Source organism: Eulemur rufifrons, chromosome 7 (genome assembly GCF_041146395.1).
Source record: "Eulemur rufifrons isolate Redbay chromosome 7, OSU_ERuf_1, whole genome shotgun sequence".
NCBI lineage: Eukaryota > Metazoa > Chordata > Mammalia > Primates > Lemuridae > Eulemur > Eulemur rufifrons.
In genome coordinates this window covers 273,708,596-273,729,308 of record NC_090989.1, presented here as the reverse complement: position 1 = coordinate 273,729,308, position 20,713 = coordinate 273,708,596, and the positions used below count along the sequence as shown (strand labels likewise).

At 53.6% G+C, this 20,713-nt stretch overlaps 1 protein-coding gene across 7 annotated transcripts in view; it reads right to left on the bottom strand.

Annotated features, from left to right (window-relative positions):
- GSN (gelsolin) overlaps window positions 1-20,713 on the bottom strand; it is a 59,891-nt gene that overhangs the window by 27,411 nt on the left and 11,767 nt on the right. Inside the window, exon 2 of one of the 7 annotated variants that reach the window (XM_069476738.1) lies at window positions 1,491-1,561. The exons of 1 other annotated variant lie outside the window; for it this stretch is intronic. In XM_069476738.1, the coding sequence (XP_069332839.1) occupies window positions 1,491-1,514 (24 nt within the window). In that variant the 5' untranslated portion in view covers window positions 1,515-1,561. Of the gene's footprint in view, window positions 1-1,490; window positions 1,562-1,610; window positions 1,785-14,126; window positions 14,209-19,229; window positions 19,294-20,713 lie in introns of those variants that run through there. 5 more of the 7 variants (XM_069476739.1, XM_069476740.1, XM_069476737.1 and 2 more) reach the window with 5 other exon arrangements.

Here is a 20,713-nt window from a genome sequence, read left to right as displayed (position 1 = left end):
CATTGAGTTAGCAAACAGGGCAAGAGTGTATGTTCCAAATCCTGTGCCTTGGCCAGTGTCTGTCTCTCCTGCTCAGCTACCCAATCCGCTTTTTCTGGGAATGGAGTGGACAGAGGGCTCTACCTGCCTCTCCGCTGTTCTTCTTATTGCCAACTGGATGTGACAACTGAGGCACAGAGAGGTGAAATGACTCTGCCAGGGACCCCCAGCTAGGAAACAGTGTAGCAGGACTGGACTGCCCCAGGCTCCCAGAGCACAAGCTCGGGGACAATGAGTGTCCTCAGATGGCACAGGTAAATCCGGGGCCCCCAGGAGCTCAGCTCACTCCCTTCTAGCATCCTCACTGGCTCTTAGAACTAACGGGCCCTCCGAGAGCTCACAATCCAACTCCACTCTGCAGATAGGGAAACTGAGGCCCAAAGAGGAGAGGGTACTGGCCCAAGATCACACAGCCTGTTTGCTTTTGCTCTTTGGAAGTGGGAAGATTTCCTGTGCCCAACCCCCATCACACCCCCAGGAAGGGACTAGATGGCCAAGCCCAAGTGGCCTCCTGCGCTGTCTGCCTCCTCCCTCTTGCCCCCCAACAACCCCCCCCAATTCCATTTCTTGGGAAAGGTGGAGAGGACGCAGCGGGCTCTGCAGGAGCCTGTCGGAGAGGAGGTGGTTAAGGATGGGGAGAGGCTGTCAGACATGCACTGGGGCTGGGGCAGCAGATGCAGGACGGTTAGGCTGGAGTCGCAGGACGGACATCAGCAGGCGCAGGTCACCTCGGGCCGGAGGAGAGAGCTGGTGGGAGTGAAAATCAGACGGGAGAAGGCAGAGAAACCAGGGGGGGAGAAGAACTCAGGCAGAGAAACCAGGGGGGGAGAAGAACTCAGGCAGAGAAACCAGGCGGGGAGAAGAACTCAGGCAGAGAAACCAGGAGGGGAGAAGAACTCAGGCAGAGAAACCAGGCGGGGAGAAGAACTCAGGCAGAGAAACCAGGCGGGGAGAAGAACTCAGGCAGAGAAACCAGGTGGGGAGAAGAACTCAGGCAGAGAAACCAGGAGGGGAGAAGAACTCAGGCAGAGAAACCAGGTGGGGAGAAGAACTCAGACAGAAGAGTGGCTAACACAAAGGGGAAACAGGAAGGAGGAGAAGAAGCTGATGGGGCAGAGGAGACAGCAGAAAGGGGAGAAGAGATAATAGTAACGACCATAAGCAGACACACAAGAACGAAATCATACAAGAAAGAGGGAGAAATAGAAGAGAGGGAGAGAGAGCAAATGGGGCCAGGGGATCTGAAGTGGAGGAAGAAAGCAGAAGAGAGGAGAGAAACCAGGCAGACAGCAGGAGAAATTAGACACGGAATCCGAGAAATCAGGCGGCAGAGAGGGGTAGATGCCAGAAGGGGACAAAGGGAAAGGAATCGGCCAAGGTGAGGTTAGCACAGCCGGCCCGACACTCCCACCCCCGTCCGCGAAGGCTCGAAAGCAGCAGGAGATACTTACAAAGCAACAAAACAGTTTTTCCATTCTAGACCTGAATTATTTCCCTTTTCCTAGCGCTGTATCTGCAAGAACTTACAATAGAGAGTTACTCCGGGAGCCCCGGGCCCCCCGGGCACTCACCCGCGCCGTAGGCACCCGCCCCTGGGTCGCCCGCGCCTGGGCCGCCCCTCGAGACGCGGTGGCCGCGCGGGCCAGCGGTGACAGCGCGCACAGCGCCAGGACCAGCGCCAGGAGCAGCGCGGACGCGGAGCAGCGGGGAGCCATGGCAGCGACAGCGGTAGGGCACCCGCCGGCAGCCGCGGCCTCCGGTCGCGGATCTTAAGTAGCCGCCAGTCCATCCCGCCCAAGCCGGGACCGCCCCGCAGGGAGGGCGCGGGGCGGAGATCTGTTCCGGATCTTGGAGACATCTGGGTTCCCGTCGTGGGGACCGACCCAACTGGGCGCGGCAGCCCCTGCACCCCAGCTCCGGGTGGGAGACCCAGCACAGGGGAGACCCAGTACAGGGCCTGGCATACAGCAGGCGCTAACTCAATGCACGCTAAATGGGCACGTGCATGAACCCAGCTAATAATCCTGGTGTAACTGCCTCTCTCCTCCCCACCTAACATCTCCAGCAAAAAAAAAAAAAAAAAAAAAAATCACATAAACTAACATTTTTAAAAGGCTTTCCACTAACCGACACATCAGGACATTATTTTCAGAGTGTGTACAGCCCGCTACCCATTTTGCAGAGGGGGAAACAGCGCAGAGTGGTTAATGCACCTTGCACACAACCAGTAAATGGTACTGTCAGGATTTGAACTCAGGCAGTAGCGGGTCTGGGCGGAAGCCTCCCGCGGGCAGCAGGGCGAGGGACTCAGCTTCACCCGGCAGGTGAAGCAAGCAGGACTCAGCTCCTGGGATTGCTGCGTCTACTTTACTCAGGATAGCCTTTCCTTCCTTCCTTGTAAAAACTCTTTGTTTCTCAAAAAAAAAAAAAAAGTCTTATTTTGATCAAAATGTAAAGTCCCATTTCCCTCTCCCCAGGGACAACTGCGTCTCTCTACCTCTTTTAGCTGATGATTCAGGGTTCACCTCCATGTCCCTAAACAGCAAGCCCTTATTGCCTCTTGAAGTTTTTTTGTTTTTTTTTTTTCCATTTTAGGTACTATCTACTGACTCTCCCTGGGGAAGACAGAATTTGAGTGTCCTCGCCCACTCCCAGGCTCCCTTCCCACCCCTCCACCCCCCCACTAGCGGTAGCGAATCACTGGGGTGGGAGAGGTGCTGTTCACGCTCACCGGGGCTTCCCACCTCCACCACTTTCCCTTCCCATCCCAGACCTGCCCTCCCCCTGCAGCCCCCTGCGGTGACAGGAAGAGAACTGGAGAGTTGGAGACCTGGGTTTGATTCCCAACTCCACTGTGCATTTTTTTTTCAATGTTTCAGTCTCCTCATCTACTAAATGGGTACAGCAGTTGCTGAGGATTAAATCAGTCTATACGTATGAAAACAGCGCAGCCTGCAGCTGGGTTATGTGAGTCCTCTGCCCCTGCCCCACAGCTAGAGTCACCCATCCCAGCCCCTCCGGGAGCCCAGCCTCTATCTAATCAGGCTGGAGTTTGCCCTCTCCCTCCCTCAACCTGCTCCCACCAACGGGGATGTGGGTCTGATAAAAGACTAAGTGAACACAACACAAAGAGGGATGAAATTCACACTGGCGGGAAGGATTGTAAGAATAATAATCCCTTATAATAGAATAATAGAGAAAGGGACGTGTGGCCTGGGCCTTGAAGGACAGAGAGGATGAAGAGTGGGAAGATGAGGCATTCCAGGGGAGGGAACACGGGCAAAGGGCAGGCACACATAGGCCACATCCAGTGAATGACGAGGAGTCCCGTCTGAAACACGGGAGCAAGAGGAGACGAGACAGGGAGAGCGGCAAGGGTCACAGAGGCCTGTGTGCCACACTGAAGAGTCCGAATTTTATCTCAGTGTCCATGGAGAGCCCCACAGGGGTGCCAGAGTTCTCAGGGCTCCATGTCCTGGTAAGTCCAGGGCCTGAGCCAGCCAAGCCTGCAGTGGGCCAGCCCCAGCCTCAATGCAGAGCCCTCCCTGCCCCCCAGCCATGTGGAGGATGACTGAACCCACGGCTCGGCTCGCAGACGCTCTGGATGGAGCACAGACCGGTTTCACCTCTCCTCTGTGGATAGGAATGCGACTGTCCAAATCCAAGATACACAATGCAACAACAGTTCCACTTCCTACAGAATTAACAACGACCACAAAAATATACGTGCAAGGATGTTCAGTGAAGCATTGTTTGAAGAAAACTGGAAAGGACTCAAATGTCCTGGTGAAATAAATTATGGAGCCACCATACAATGGACCACTCTGCAGCTGCGAAAAAAGAACGAGCTGGATCTGACTGTGCCTGGCACGTAGTAGGCGCTCAGTAACGGCAGGGAGATCTCCAAGTGCAGACCGCAAATTGCACAATGGCCACAGTATAGCTCCTCTCCTCCTCTTCAGAAGGGTGTATGTTTTTGCATGCACTCTTGAAAAATCAGAGAGTAAATACCAAACTGTTAAGGCAGTTTGCTTGGAAGGGAGGATGGGCGATAATCTCATTCTCAAACATTGCCGTGGCCGCCTGGGGCTGGAGGAAGTGCCCAGGTCACTGCGATTGGCATTAGGGAACTTTTTTGGGTGCTGAAAGTATTCTCACACTGGATTATGGTGCTGATTATAGAACTGATTACATCTGTTAAAAATCATAGAACTTACAATGGGTGAATCTTTATGATATGTAAATTATACCCCAATATACTGGCCAAAAAAAACTGTAAAAAGCATGGCTGAAGGGTTTAAAACTTTACAAGTATGTGTCCAATATAGTTTTGTTTTTTATAAAACCACTAATCCAGAAACAATACCTTTTAGTAGAATATACTTACAGTGATATCTGCTCGTTAGACAATTTGGAAAATTCAAACAAGTAGGAAAAAGAAATTTCTTTACGCACCCGGCCCCCAGACTGAACCTGAGCCAGCGACTGGCCAAGCCGAGGTCAGTGTGGCCCCGACCTGGCCAGTCGGTGATTAACAGAGGGCTGTTGGGGCTTGGCCCTGGGCCCAGGGGTCACTGACCACCCTGGCCCTCAAGTTAATGATCACAAAGGCCCTGCAGCTTGGCCTGCCATGTCTCTGGAGCCTGGGCCCTTGGCACCCAAGAGCTGGTGAACAGGCCCCAGCCCCTGCCCTCTGGAGACCCTGACTGCAGGGCCTGGATCTCTCCAGAGCACTGACGTGTGGGACTATGACAGGGGTGACACTATCTTACTCTGCTCCCTGCCTGGAAGAGGATGTATGAGTTGAGGGAATGGGGGAATTTGGGTGCATGAGAAAGACCCCTAGGAGGAAGGAAGAGGCCCTAGTGCTAGAGCTGGCTTTGCCGCTGAATTCCTGGATGACTTTGAGCAAGTCACTGTTGCTCTCTTGTCCTCGGGGTCTCTATATGCATAACACAGGGTAGGGCCTGACGCTCTGACTCTAAGCCTCTTTCGTAGCTCCAGCACTTCCAGATACTACTGGTTGTGCAACCAGAACCCACAAGTCTCTGAGCCTCAGGGTTCCCATCTGTAAAATGGGGGCGTTGGACCCAGTCACCCTTCTGAATCAGACAGTCCAGGGCCCCTGACTTGAAGAGGAGGCACTGCAGTCACTGATAGCAGCATGCCACCTCACCTCTGGGCCCAGACAAGGAAACTGAGACTCAGGAGGGTTCAGGTCCCGCAACTGGAAACAGGTGTTACTGAGATTCAAACACAAGGCTGGCTGGCTCCAGAGCCCAGGATCTGTCTGGGGAGATCAAACAGGAGCTCCTAGCACCACCTAGGCTGCGCAGGGAGCAACAGTGTCCTTTCCAGGTAAAGTGCTGCAGTTGCTATGCCGGTCAAGCCCCTGCCTCCCCGTCAAGTCCCCACCACACCTCCCAGGCCAGGGCAGAAGGTGGTACCAGGAAAGCCCTCTAGCCCTTCCCACACCTGATGTGATTGCCCAGGACAGGGGCATGTCCTAGGAAGATCCCCAGGCCGTGGCCACCAGGTGGAGGGCAAAATGGGGCATCTACACTCTGGGCCACCTGGCACTCAGGTCTGGCACAGTTTCTTTGACTCAGTACATAAGCACATCCTAGTCCCTGCCCTTCTCTGCACCTCGGAGATCCCTGTGACCTCTGGTCTTGGCTGTCCTGGGTCCTGTGCGGCACCACGCACACAGTGGGCAGCTTCTCAGTGTCTGCCACAGGACAGAGCTGTACAGCCCACGTCCCTCTGGTGGACAACTCGCTCCCCTGTAGTTGGACCCAGAAGCTCCACAACCGGCTCCAGCCCTTCCTTCCCTCTGTGACCTTGGCTAGTCTCTGCATCTGTGGGCCTCCCAGGGCAGCTACCAGAGGCCAGAGGAGGTGACCTCACCCTCTCCCTCCGGCCCCAGCTACAGTGTACAAAAGGCCTTGGCTAGGCCTGGAAGACACCGCCCTGTTCTGTTCTCCTGACCCCAAGCACTGTTGTTCTTGATTTTCCAGGCATGAAGCCACTGGTGGGAAGCCCTCTCTCAGAATCTGTTTGCTTTTTGGCTCACTGCTGTTCTCTGGGTCCTCCCTGGAGCATCCGCCCCTCTGGCCTGGGATTTTGCTAATTGGGACAATGGTCAGTAAACAGAGAAGCCAGTTATGAAACCCAGTGAAACTGGACAGGGTGGGTAAGTGCGGGGGAGCCCTGTGGACTCGAAAGAGCACAGGTTTTAGAATCTGGCCTCCTCTGCCCCTGTGATCAAGGCCTCAGTTTCCTCATGTGTAAAACGAGGAGAAGGTACCTAGCTCAAGGGGCGGGGAAAAGGCCCAGGACCTGATATACGATAGGAGCTCCCCCAAAGTTAACAACACTCTTCTGCCTCAGCGGTCTGGTTTCTGTGCAGAGGCCTGTGTCCGGCATGTGTGCACCAAGAGCAGTGTGGCAGTGGAGGAGAAAGGGCACAGATTTCACAGTGAGACTCCGGAGTTCAGGTCTGGGCTGTGTGACTTGGAGCAAGTTACTTTCCCTCTCTGAGCCTCAGGTCACTCACCTGTGAATAGGGACAGTGACGCCCATTGCAGGAGTGTGGGGGGGGACGGGAGGAGGACTGGTGGAGTGTGCTGCACAGAGCAAGACTTATGAGCAGCAGTGGTCATTAGTTCATCCTCTCTTTTGTAGATGATGACACTACGAACAAGAGAGTGACTTTTCGGAGTCACAAAACAAGTCCCTGGAAGGGTAGATCTAGAACTCTAGAACCTAGAGCCGAGGCGGGGGTCTCCACAACACAGCAGGGCTCCCCATCAGAGCCAGCTGGGCCTCTGCCTTGGCCAAGTCCATCCTGGGTGTGGACAGTGGTTGGGGAGTTGGCCAGTGAAACTTGGCTGAAGCCACCTCCAGGAGGCCAACTATCCCAGGGACCAAAGCCACTGGCCCTTTCCCAGCTTCCGGAGCCAAACTCACCTAGTGCCGAGACCCAGGGCAGGACATAAGAAGGGGGCCTGGCTCTGCCACTTCCTGACCCCGTGCCCTAGAAGCAGCCAGATTTGGCCACGGCGTGGGCTCTGGGCCCTTCTTGCCGGGACCCACTCCAGCCATCTCTCTCCCCTTCCAGCACCCCACAACCCACCCTGGGGAGCCCGGGCACAAACACAGGTCAGCTGCAGACACTGTGACTGTGGAACCAGGAGAAGACACAGGGGGAGCACAGTCTCTGTCTCCAATCTGCAGGGGAAGGCAGGGTCTGCGATGCCCCAGCTCCAGCCAGAATGGGCAGAAGCCACAGGAGGCAGCTGCCTACTGCACAGAGGAAGGACCTTCCAGGAGGGAGAAAAACAAAGGGAGCAACCTTCTCTGTGTGACTGTGGGAAGAGCTCCCAGCAGAAAAGCCTGGGTTTAAGTCCCTCACCTGTCACCTACTAGCTATGTGACTTTTAGCGAGTCGCTCTGGCTCTCTGTGCCTCAATTTCCCCATCTGTAAAATGGGGGTTATAATACCTTTTTTTTAGGATTGTTGTGTGCATTTAATAAGGTAAAATATGTCTGGGGCTTAGCACAGTGGTTGGGACAGAGTGAGCACGTAGAAAGGAAGCTGCTATTATTGTTAGAAGGGAGGCCTGGACAGGTTTCTGTATCTCTGAGACTCAATTGCCTTATGTGTAAAATAGGGGTAAAAATGCCTTCCTTGAAGGCTGGTTGAGAGGATGAAATGAGGCCATAAATGTGAAGGACCCTAGGGCCATGCCTTGCACAAAATCGATGTTCAAAATTGCTGGTTTCCAACAGCAGGGTCTCAAAGAGCTGTCTGCACACCCGTGTTCCCAGCGGCATCATTCACAAAAGCTGAAACATAGATGCAAACTGAGTGTCCGTCCACTGACGAACGGATAAACAAAAGGTGGCCTGTCCATGCCATGGAATCTTAGCCTTTAAAAGGAAGGGAATTCTGCAACAGGCCACAACACAGACGAACCTTGAGGACATTATGTTCAGTGAAATAAGCCAGTCACAGAAAGTCATACTGTGTGATCCCACTTATACGAGGTACCTAGAGCAAATTCATACAGACGGAAAGTAGAATGCCGGCGCCAGGACGTGGGAGGAGGAGGAGGGGAGAAGGCGGAGCTGCTGTTCAATGGGGACAGAGTTTCAGTTTTGCAAGAAGAAAAGAGTTCCGGAGACAGGCGGTGGTGCTGGTCGCACAGCACTGTGAATGTATTTCATACCATAAAACTGTGAAAGTAAAGTAGCAAATTTTATGTTATGTATATTTTGCCACAATAAAAAATATTGGGGAAAAAATGCTGGTTTCCTTCCCCTCTTCCTGAGAGGCAATGAGCTGTCCAGAGGTGATGTAGTGCAGATGACTCAGGTGACAAGCAAACCAGCCCATCTCTAAGAACATTCAGGCCCTGGGACTCAAGGACATTGAAAGACACAGCAAAAGGTAAACAAGGTTTGTGCACCAGGCCAGGATCCCCTGCCACCTGTCTGGGGACCAAGTGCCTCCTTCACCGGGACCCACCAGGGGAGGTGGGAGCTTCCCCAGGACAATCGTCATCCTGATGGGGACAATGGCGCAGGATATCAGACGATGGGGGTGCTGTGTCCCTCCTGCTGCTGGCTCCAAATGAAGCCCTTCTCTGTCCCCAAGCCTCCCACAGCCAATCACAGCCAAGATTTCCTCCTTGCTGGGCTCTGGCACAAAGAGCAAGCCCATGGCAGGAAGAACTCCCTGAGAGAGACAAAGGGGGTTAGGTGTGGGGAAGAGGCAAGAGACAACAGACTCCAGGAGTGCTGAGCTTCAAATGCCAAAAATGACCGACCGGGTGAAGGATGAGCCACCTTCAGACCAAAGGAATACAAGGCAATGTCCAGGGATGAACTGGGACGGAGCCTAAATCCTTACCACCGGGGACTTGGGCAAGTGGCACCTTCTATAGCACTTCAGTTTCCTCCTCTGCAAAATGACCTGATGATTCCTACCCTGCAGGGTGTCTGGCAGGATGGAAGGAGCAGCAGGTGCTCAGTTACCATAACATCCAAAGACGACCCCCCAGCGTGTGTCTGGACCCTACTCAAACACAGCTCACTGGCCCCCACACCCACCCTTGACCTCTACCTCTATGTCTTTGATTCCAAGGCAGGGGAGACCTGGAGGGTTCCAACCAAGGCTAAGCGACCTGGGGTGGTGGCTGGCACCAGGGATGGGGACGCATCCCAGTAGGGGACCTCATGCCCACACATCTAAAGAGCCAGCCTTGCTACCCCATCCTCTCCATGCATCTCTCCTTATGACACCCCCTGCCCTCCTGTCTGAACTTGGCCTCTTCTGCGCCACCCAAAAGAACAAGGGCTCTGGACTCCAGGCCTGTCACGTACTAGCAAAGTGATGCTGAGCAAGGGACTCAGCCTCTCTGAGCTTCAGTGTCCTCAGGTACAGAATGGCCAGACTCTCTCATGGGCTTGCACAACTTGATAAAACTGGCGAAAAACTCTAATAGGGAGATGGGGGTCAGAGAATGCAGTTGTCCCTCGGTATCCGTGGGAGATTGCTTCTGGGACCTCCCTCACATACCAAGATCCCAGCATGCTAGACACTGTTATATAAAATGCCAGTACAGTATTTGTACTTATGACACCTAGAGTACTAGAGTACTTATGATACCTAATGCAATGTCAATGCTATGTAAATAGTTGTTATGCTGTATCTTTTAAAATGTATATTATTTTTGTATTGTTCTTTTTCTTTTTTTTTCCTGAATATTTTCCATCCGTGGTTGGTTGAACCACAGATCAGGTACACGGAGGGCCAACTGGACAAAGTAGCAGATGTGTAGAATGAATAAGTCTAGAGCTCTAAGGTACAATATGAGGATTATAGGGAATAAAATTGTACTATATTTTGGGATTCGTGCTAAACAAGTACATTTTAGCTGCCCTTGCTTAAAAAAAAATGGGCAGCTATGTGGGATAATGGATATGCTAATTTTCTTCACTATAGTAACCTTTTTACTATTTATATATATCCTGTAACATCATGTTATATACCTTAAATATACACAATAAAATTTATTTTTTAAAAAAGGAAAACTCCAAATACTATAGCATGAGTAGAGATTCTTTGCAATTTATCTCAAACTTTTAACTACAATAGAATTATCACAGATTCAGATATTTTATTGCTAATAATCCTTTCAATTCTAAGTTGTTGGGTTTTTTTAAAGTACTTTCCTCCCTTTTAACCCAAACAGAGGTAGAGTACTAGAATGCTTTTCTTCCTTTCCCGGCTCGGAGGATAATCATAACCAGCTAGATGATTTCAACGAGACCCGGCACATAAGACACAGAGCCTGGGCACAGAGTTGGGCTCTGGAATGGGCGCTGCCTTCTGTTCCCAGGTGTGCTTTAGGCCTCACCTCCAACCAGGTACCTGCCCCATCGCCAGCATTATCCTCTAGGTGCCTGTCCCTCTGGGGGCTTCTAGAACCCTCTGGGATACCCTTGGAGGCAGGACTCAACCACGGTCATCCCACCAGGATAGCACATGAGGACTGAGACCAGAGCCAAGAGTCTCAACCCCACCCCCTCCCCACTTTACGCCCACTTCCCACCCCCACACCCAACAAGGCCCTGGTCCAGTGTCCCCATCTTTTCCCTGGAATCACAGCACCAGCTTCCTCACTGCCTTAAACTCTCCCTCCACCCAGTCCATTATCCACAGACAGTGCATCATTCCCTGCTCTGGATCCTTCCGTGGCCCCCAGTGCGGACAGAAAGAAGTCAGGGCTCCGAGGCTCGGCCCTCTATGATCTGGTGCCCATGTGCCCCCGTAGCTCCATCACCCACTGACCCCCCAACAACATCCTCTGCGCCTTCTCCCTTTATAGCCACATGACCTCAATTTCCTGCCTCCAGGAGACCTGGGGTCTAGCTTTGGCTCTGCCTCTGTGTGTGACCTGGGGCAAGCTCTTTGCCTCTCTGAGCCTCAGTTTCCTCAACAGGCTACCAGGGCTCCTATGCAGATGTGACAAAATAAAGTAGTGAGTGCCAGGTGCCGGAGGGCTCACGTTAGCTTGCAATCCATGGCCCCTCGCCTGCACGCCCACCCCTCCCTACAGCAGCTGTTAGCAATCTAATTCCTCAACCTTAACAGCAGTGGCTGCTCTCCCTCTCTCTCCTAAGCCTGGAATGCAGACATGCTCGCAGCCAGCACCGGCAGCCAAGGAGGGGAGCAGAGGGAGGCAGCTTAGAGGAAAATTACTCAGCTCCGGCCCCAGCCAACACTGGCGCTCACAGCTGCCTTGGAGAGCAGGGACCTGGGGGCCTGGCAGGCCCTTCCTGTGTTGTGAACTTGGCCCCAAGCCCTGACCCCTGTCTGAGCTGGTGGGATGGCAGGGGGCACTCTGGGCCCCCCCAGTCCTCCGGGACACTCCCACTCTTTGGCATCCAAAGAGACAGGGAGGAGGACAAAACACAAGCAGGCCTTTGTGAGGAGGAGAAAATGGGCTCCTGCTCGCTGGGACCCAGGCACTGACACGATGCAGGACCCCAGATGCAAAAGGGTCCCACGGTGGCCTAGGAGCCTGCCCAGTGGCCATATCTCAAGTCCCACACCCTGAGTACCATGTCCCTGCATCACACACTTTGTCCCATGGCCAGCATCGCACATACCACGTGACCGTGCCACAGACCAAGCCCTGAGCTCCCCTCACCTCTTCCTGTGTGTCTGTCTCCCGCGTAGCTGCATCCCATGCCGCTTATGCCCTGGGCGAGTCTTCGTGCACAGTGTCATGTCTGTTGTGATAGACCGTACCTTGTACCATCTTTCGAATCCCATGTCCATCGTGCCGGGTCCTATCCCTTGGAAGTATGTGCCATAAACCTTGTTCTGGATCCGCGAATTGTGTCCCTTGCTCCATGACATTGGGAGGGGGGTAGAGGGACAATGTAGTGTCATGGTTGGGGAAGACAGGCTCTGCGACAGACTCCCAGCCCGACCAACTGTCGCCTATGCCACCCTGCAAAAGTTCCTTCCCTTCGCAGTGCCTCAGTTTCTGCGGTCATAAAATGGAAAGGACATCAGCACTCACCGAATAGGGTTGCTGTGGGGATTAAAAGAGATAATGCACTTACGGTGCTTCGCCCAGTGCCTGGCACAGAGTGAGTGCTTTAAAATGATTGCTAGGACGGCTGCAACCATGCCTGGGCATCTGTGTGACGTCCCGCGCGCCGTGTGCCAGGCTCTCACAGCCCCAGCCCCTGTGGTGCACCAGACACTCTGTGCACATTAGTGAAACTCAAACAACAACCTAAGAGGGGGGTACGATTATCCCCTGTCGTACAGAGGAGACATCCAAGGTTCAGGGCAGGCCAATAACTCACATGAGGTCACAGGGCCAGAGAGGCTCAAGCTGCCATGCAAAGAGACAGAAGGCAGATTCGTGGTCGGTGTGGGGTGGGAGTGGAGACTGACCGCAGCACGAGGGATCGTTTGGATTATAGTGATGGTTGCATAACTGTAAATTTACTAAAAATTATTGAGTTAAAAAAGATGAATCATATATATGTAAGTTATATGTAAATTTACATATAATAAATGTGTAATGAATTATGTAAAGTATGTTTCAACAAAGCTGTTGACAAGGAAAAGTCCATGCAAGCAAAAGCCAAAGCACTCGGCAGGAGAAATGAGCTCTCTGCAAGTCGCTGGAGCTGTTCTAGCAGAGGCTGAGCAACGCTTTGAGGCCCAGCTGGGAGTAGCCTTGAGCCACGTGGTCCCCAAACACGGTGTGCAGGTGTGCGGCAGAACCTCCCAGGGAGGCAGAAAAAGTATAGGTTTCCAGACAGATGCCCCAGCTCCTGAGTCTACATGTCTGGGTGGGGCACTGGAACCTGGGATTCTGAGGTTCAGCCAGGATGGAGAACCACTCTTCAAAGCCCAACATCCTGCTTGCACTCTTGGGGAAACTGAGGGTAGGCAGGAGAGGGGACGTGTCAGACCCAGTTGATCAAAGGTGGGAGCACCAGGGCTAGAACTGGGGCCCTTCCTTTCCTCCTGTCTCCTTTCCCCACTCCTCCCCCTGCCCTCAGCCTCCTGGTGACTCAGGGCTCTGACTCATCCAGTGGCACCACAGAGGAAACTTCTTAGGAAAAACAATCCCCAAACAATGCTTTCCCTGATCTGGGGAACAGGATCGGCCCAGGGGGCTAAGAGAGAGCGGGGAGGGAGAACACCCCAGACCTGTCCTCTCCTCTGGCCACTCCCTTGCGTGGGGCCCCAGATAAAGATTTTCCCACCCTGAGTTTCCCCAGCTGGAAATAACGCCTCCAGCTGCACACAGGAGATCCTTATCAACAGGCAATGCAAGTACTTTATAAGCATTGTCTTGTGGAATCCTCCCCAAAACCTACAGCCAGCATCATCTCCTTTTATAGAAGGGGAAACTGAGGCTCAGAGAGGTTCAGCCCAGGGTTATACAGTCAGGAAGTACAGAGCAGGACTTGAATCCAGGGCCCTCTGGCTCTGAAGTCTGACTCTCCTCCACACCTTTAAAAAATACCTACTGCCACAGTGGCATGATCCGTTCTCACCTGCCAGGTTAAGGTGAACGGCCACAGGAGGGGCTCAGATCACAAATTTTCCCCTTTCTTTTGCCCTCTGTGTCAGGCCTGCCCCAGGACTTCCAGGACAGTGGGGAGCACACACATGAGCCCTGATCTTCACTGAATGGCTGTGGGCGGTGGGTGCACAAAGCAGGGAGGGCCCACAGCCCACCCGAGCCACGCAGAGGCGCATCTGAGCAGAGCCTTGAAGGATGAACAGAGTCTTAGGGGTGGGAATGGCAGAAGCAAAGGCTCGGAGGTGTGGCCCGCAGAGAATGTAAACAGTGTGGAAGGAGTGGCTGGGGTTGGGACAGTGGAGGAGTTTTAAGCGGAGAGCATAGGATTGAAACTGGTTTCTGCAGAGGGCCTGGCTGGTGGCTGCACTGGGCGCCAGGAGGGGGGCTTCCCCTCAGACCTCCCTGGCATCCCTCCTCCTAGCTGGCTTTGGGGACCACCCCAGATGCCTGGCTACTCACCCCTGGGTCAGAACTGCCCGGGAGGGCTTCCTCCTCGGCCATGGCGAGGCTGGGCGTAGGGAATGTGGGCCTCTCCTGGCACGGGCCAACCTAATCGTATCAGCCTATAAATAGGACGCTGAGGCTTAGTCTGAAATAGCTGTGCCAGCCCAACGCCACGGGCATCATGGCACGCACAGCTCCGGAAATGGTCCTTCTCTGCAACACAGTTAAAACCCAGAACTTCCTCAGGAAACCATTGTTCACACTGCTTTGCTTCCTCAGGCATGAGGCAGTGGATCTGGGGGAAACCCCCCCCATCTACTGCTGACCACTGGAGGGGTGCCTTGTGGCCCCCTTCCTGCTTCTCCCCCTCTGAGGACCCTGGTCACACCACTACCACTCCCTGGGCCTCTGTTTCCTCAAACATAAAAGGAGATTGGGTATGATGCCCCTGGGGCACTTCTCGCCAGGATGCTCCCTGGAGTTGTTCTGGGGGAGCCCCTGCCCCCAAATACCCATCCCACTGTTACCCCTTCCCTGGTCAGCTTGGGAATTTTTAAATTATTGGCATTTTAAAAATTAGAACTACAATACGCACTTAAGCCACGGAGAAGGGAACAGTTCCAATGCCTGCCACTGAAGGGCTGGTGACCTTGGATAAGCCACCGTCCCTCTCTGGGCCCCAGATTCCTCAGCCATAAAACGAAGGTGCTGGCAGGATGATGCCCAAGGTCTATGAATTCTTTTTTAGTATTTTTTTTTTCTTTTTTTAGAGACAAGGTCTCACTTTGTTGCCTGAGCAGGAGGGCAGAGGCATGATCGTAGCTCACTGCAACCTCAAACTCCTGGGCTCAAGGGATCCTCCAGCCTCAGCCTCCTGAGCAGCCGAGACTACAGATGCACACCACCACGCCTGGCTAATTTTTCTATTTTTTGTAGATGTGGGATCTCGCTCTTGCTCAGGCTGGTCTCCAACTCCTGAGCTCAAGCGATCCTCCCGCCTGGGCCTCCCAAAGGGCTAGGATTATAGGCGTGAACCACCACGCCCAGCTTTTGTTTAGTATTTATGAGAAGAACCCAGCCAGGCAAAAACCTGGGCCAGCCCTCCATCCCCAGCCCTGTTCTGGATCCCAATGGCAAAGGCATTTCCAAATCCTCGGTGTCCCACTAGAGGCCTCTTTTGGGCCTGCTGAGGATACTTTGTTTCTAGTTGAGATTACAGATTTATGGCCACAGAGAAGGACTCCCTGGTAGGGGGCAGATTACCACACGGACTGGGCCATTACCATCCAACAGGGACACAAAAGTAACCTAGCTATCACTATGCACCAGGCATGTGCTAAGGACTTCACTTTCCTGTCATTTAATCCTCAGCAACCCTATTGTCACCCCCATTTCACAGATGAGGAAACTGAGGGGTGAAGGGACTTGTCAAGGGGCGCAGAGCAAGTCAGGGCCAGAGCGATGCTTCAGGCTCAGGCCTGTTTGCCGCTGGAGCCGGGGTTTAACACACTGCAGTGCTGCAGTCAAACAGCTCTGGCAGCCCAGGCTGGCCGGCCCACCGGGGCAGAGCCGAACAAGGGCGTGCAACAGAGAGCGGCACTGAGGACTGTGCTCTGTGTGCACAGTGGGGGGAGTGACAAGGCTTCACCGGTGGGACTCATCCTCTGACCAGCTCCCAGCACCACCCCCGATTGTTCTGAAATCTCATCGATCAAGTCACTCCTCAGCTCAAGGCCTATCCATGGCTCCCTGGCACCCACAGGATCGAGACCTGGTATTCAAGGCGTTTCCCAACCTGCTCTCCCTGTCATCTCTGGCCACTCCCCACCTCAACGCCCACACTCCTGCTTCAGCTGCACTGCTCACTAGCCCCCCCCACCCCCCCCAGCACAGTGGGCTCCTGCAGGTGGCGAAGCCTTTGCACACACAGCCCTCTTGCCTGGAATGCCCACTGCCCCTTCTCAGCCTAGTGTTTGACTCAAGAAGAGGAAAAGCCCTCCTTGGCTCCCTGGGCCCCTTGGCACTTATCACAGTGTACCCTGGGCATCACCCAGTCTCCGTCTTGGCTTAGAGTAGCTCTCTGGGGGCCGGGCGGCGTCTCATTCCCCTCCCCTCTCCAGTGCAGAAGTTCAGCAAGAGCTGGCCGAGCAAATGAAAACACACAAAGAGCCGAGAGTCCTGGGAAAGACATTTCCCAGGACGGCCTAACGCCCAGGCTCCTAAGGAGGCGCAGCGTGAGGACGCCCCTCTGTGGAAGAACCGAAAATTGCACCCTCAGGGCTTATCAAGGGTTCTGATACTGAAATCTGGGCATGTCTGTCCTCTGCTTTAAAACCTCCAGTGGCTCCCAGTGGTCTATGAAATCCAAACTCAAGGGTCTGCGTGACCTGGGTGCTGCCTGGTCCCCAGGCCCTTCTCCCTCCACGCCTCCTCCCTTCTTTCAGTTCCTCGAGGCCACCCCAGGCTTGTCCTGCCTCGGAGCCCGGCCCACGCCATTGCCTCTGCTCCTCCCTTCCCTGCTCACCCAGCCACCTCCTGCTCCCTCTCCAGGTCTCAGCTTTTTCAGGGAGGCGTCTCTGATCTGCCTGGACAAGATCTCACCACGCGCCCCTAATCCCACACATTCCCGCAGCCTGAACGTCGCCTTCATATTACAGCTGGACAAAGAATTAGTCATCTACTGTAAGAATCAGGAGGTATGGGAAAGACGGGCTCTTTGCTGACTCTCCGATGCCCAGCTCCCAGCCTAAATATCTGTCAAATGAACGCATGGATGAATGAATGAATGAACCGATATAGGTAACTCAAGCCAAGAAGGTGGTCAGGATCCTGGTGAACATTTGAGACAGAAAAACAGGGCCCTGACTACGAAGGTCAGAGAGGTAGAAAACAAACCAGGCAGTGCAGCCTCCCAGAAGCAGAAAGGAGGGAATTTCTAGAAGAGGTAGGTATCCAATGTGCTAGAGACATGGTACCTGGAGTCCTCAGGAAAACTCCACTGAATTGGACATCAGGGACGTAACTGGCGCCTCCCTGGCTGAACCCAAGTTCAGTGGGGCAGGCGCGCTGGTACGTCGCAGGGGGCAGAACACTGAAAGGGTGAACAAGCAAAGCTCTCTGTCGATGGGCCCTGCAGGGCCTGCAGAGGACAGGGCTCCTGTGTCATAGTTACTGAAAGGGGCGGCCTTGCAAAAATAACAGGAAAATACCTAATCCCACCATTTCCCCAGTAGCAGTTAAAGATCCAGCTCACTAACAGGTTCCCTGCAGGAGTTCTGTTTTGCACAGCTTCTGCGAAGAGCTGAATGAACGGAAAAGAGATGTAAATTTCTCTCTTTCAAACTTGTTTTTTGAGAATCTGCTCTTTACAACCTAAAATTCCATTTGTCCGGGCAAACAGAGATCGCAGATAGCCCTGAAGCTGAGGAATAGCCTTGATTTTTGTTCCTGAGCGACAGCAGGGTGCGAGCTCCAGGCCTCAACCTTATCTCTAGGGCAGTCACATCTGCTGTGATAATCCCCTCTCCAAGCAAAGGCCGGAGAGCCACCTCTTGGACTTTGACATCCTTGTAGTTTTTGTTATCCACCTGCCGCCAAGAAGAAAGGAAGGAGCAGACGCTGCAGGTTCTCGACTGTACCTGCCATTTTTACAGCCCCCTTTGAACAGCCTCAACAGCTGCTTTTCAGGACAAGCACATTCTTCCTTTTTCCACCTCCGTGCTGGTCCTTTCCCTTCTCCCCAGGGAAAAGTAAATAAACTTCTTCTTTCTACACTAATCTTTGTCTGGAGAAATCTTTCTCAAAACCCGAGTACACCAGCATGCTCCACCCTAACGCACCCTAACACTCTCTTTGTCGACAGATCACTTTGAAGCAATCTGGCTTTGAGGGTTGCAAGGCTCAGTCTCCAAAGCAGGAGCATCAGAACCAGGACTTGGCCCTCGGTCCCACTTAGGGGGCAACATCAGGGCTGCCCCTTTGTCAGCAGAACCCTCGGGCAGCGGCTGCAGTGGGACGAGTCCCCTCTCCAGGCCCAGCAGGCCTTCTAGGAATCCCCGGCTTTGGGACAAAGCATCCTGGGGACCCTCAAACGGCCCTTTCATCCGAGCTTTAGAAGACGGCTCTGGCTGTGGTTTGCTCAAGTCACCACCTGGATGCCCTTTCATCCGAGCTTTAGAAGACGGCTCTGGCTGTGGTTTGCTCAAGTCACCACCTGGATGCCAGCCAGGCCGCAGCCATGCATCGGTCCTGTGTGCATTCGTCTCTTTGCCTTTGGGCAGGAGACTGACGGCATGAGCTGGGGGGGAGGGGGGGTGCTCTCCTGGCTCTGTGCACAATTGCTAAGTGGAAATTCTCCTCTGTTTTGGTGTTGGAAGCCGGGTTATCCCCCCCAGTAGTGATACTTCCTGTTTTACAGCTCCCGAGGCCCGTTGGCATCTACGGGAGTGTTGGGTCCTCAGGACAACTTTGTTAGGTGAGCAGGGAGGGGACTAAGGCACAGAAACTGAGGCCCAAGCCAGTAGGTGAACCGGGTGTCCTGGCTTCCAGCCCAGGACTCTGCACTCCACCCCCGGCTTCCCAGAGTCCTTCAGTGGGTCACCTGTGATGTGATAGCCAGGTGGGCCCCGCCCAGACAGCTGTCCCTGGTGGCATGACTCATCCCTACCCATGACTCACACAGCTCAGGTGCTCCTCTGGTCAACAAGCCTGGAGACTGGGCAGCCTCACCCTCGCTTTTCTCACCTCGCCAAAGCCTCGGGGAGAATTCCTGCCCCTCCTCCTCATGGGGAGGACACCCCTCTAGGCGTTCTCAAGGCCAAGAGGGAAAGCAACTCTCCTAAAGTCACACACAGAGCAAGCAGCATACGTAGCTGGGGGCAGCCAGCCACCCGGGCACCCAGCCCAGTCCCTGCCTCTTCCCCATAGAATCACCCTGGCCCAGCCTCCCTCTCCAGGGTGGGTGAGGAGCAGAAGCCTTATTAGGAAACCCTCAGGGACTCCCTCTGAATCCACTGTGGCTACCAGCGGCTGCTCCCACCCCTGGAGTCCCCTCCAACTCCCCTGGGCAGCCAGAGCTGGGTTTAGGAGGGCGACGGGTGTCCACGCTGCTCTACCTACCTTACAGGGCTATGCTGGGTGCAGAGAGCTGCTCCGTGCAGAGGGGCTGTGGCCAAGGAGAAGGGAGTTATCAGCACCACCTGTAAACAAAGGGCCCAAGAATCTCAGCATGGGGGGTTAAAGATCACCTGATCACATCCCCAAGCGATGTTTCCATGTCCTCCCTCCCCCACCAGCGGTCACACAATCACTACTTACACATCCCCAGCAATGGGCACTTGCTTCCTGCCAAGGCAGCAGGACCTGCCGTTGGAGGGGTTGGCTGGTTACAAGACTTGTCCTTAGGATGTGCTAAACTCTCTCTCTCCTTGTGCCTTTGTACCTGCTGGCCCTAGCTCTGCCCTCTGGGGTCACCCAGGACAGGTCTGCCCCTCTTTCCCATGGCTCCTTGGAGAGTTGAAGACAGTGATTCTGGGCCCCTCGAGCCTTCTACACGTTGTGTACTCCCTTTCCTCCAGTTCTTCCTGGGACCAGGTGTCCAGTTACCTCACCCCCTTCCCTGATCTGCTCCAGACAAACCCTGTCCCACTAATAGCACAAAAGCCAGAATGACACATTCAGACAAGCTCTACCCAGGGCAGAGCAAGCATCATTCTGGATATCATGCCTCTACTAATCCAATCTAAATTCCCATTAGCATTTAAGGCAGCCCTATTACATGGCTAAATTCATGAGGTTTGTAGTCACTCAGAGCAGTGGTCCAGGACTCTGGAGTTATACAAACTGGCCCCCACTGAACCTGTGTAACTTGAGCAAACAACACCTCCTCTGTGAGTCTCAGTTTCCTTCTCTGTTCAAAGGGGATGATATTAGAATGTACCATACGGTAAAATATGTCAAGGGTTTTTTTCACAATGCATATGTTACTCTGATTATTAATAATTAAATTTCTAAGTCTTTTTCCTGTAAATTGTATCTTTCTCATCCTACACATGTGCAGTCTGGGAATCCAAGCTGTTGACATGTCACATTCCTACCTCTATGCCTAAGCATTGCTCTATTATTATCCTACTGCTCTATTACTGAGCAAGACTGCATTATCACTGTCTAGTGATGAGAATTTCTCTCCTACCAGGCTGTAAGCTCCTTGGAGGCAAGGGTTATACATGCTTCACCTCTGAAGCTTTGGCACGGCACGTGTCCTGGCCAACGGCAGGACCAGTGGGCATTTGCTGTGAGTGAATGAAGAACCATCCTACATCAGCCCCATCCTGGGTTAGGTAGTTCAGCCCTCCCACCTTGCAGGGACAGCCCGGATCTTCACCCCTCCTCACTACCCAGAGTTCCCGTCATCTGCATTCAGGGGGGCAGCTGAGCAAGCTGGTTCCTGCCCACAGTGGAAAGTTTCTCTGCCCAAACCAAACTCTCCAGGCCAAGGGGCGAGTCCAAGATCCCAAATGCAGCAGGGCCAGTCAGGCTCCTGGAATTAAGGCACAGACAAGCCCTGTTTTCAGCCTGACAGTAAATGATGCAGATGTTCCTGA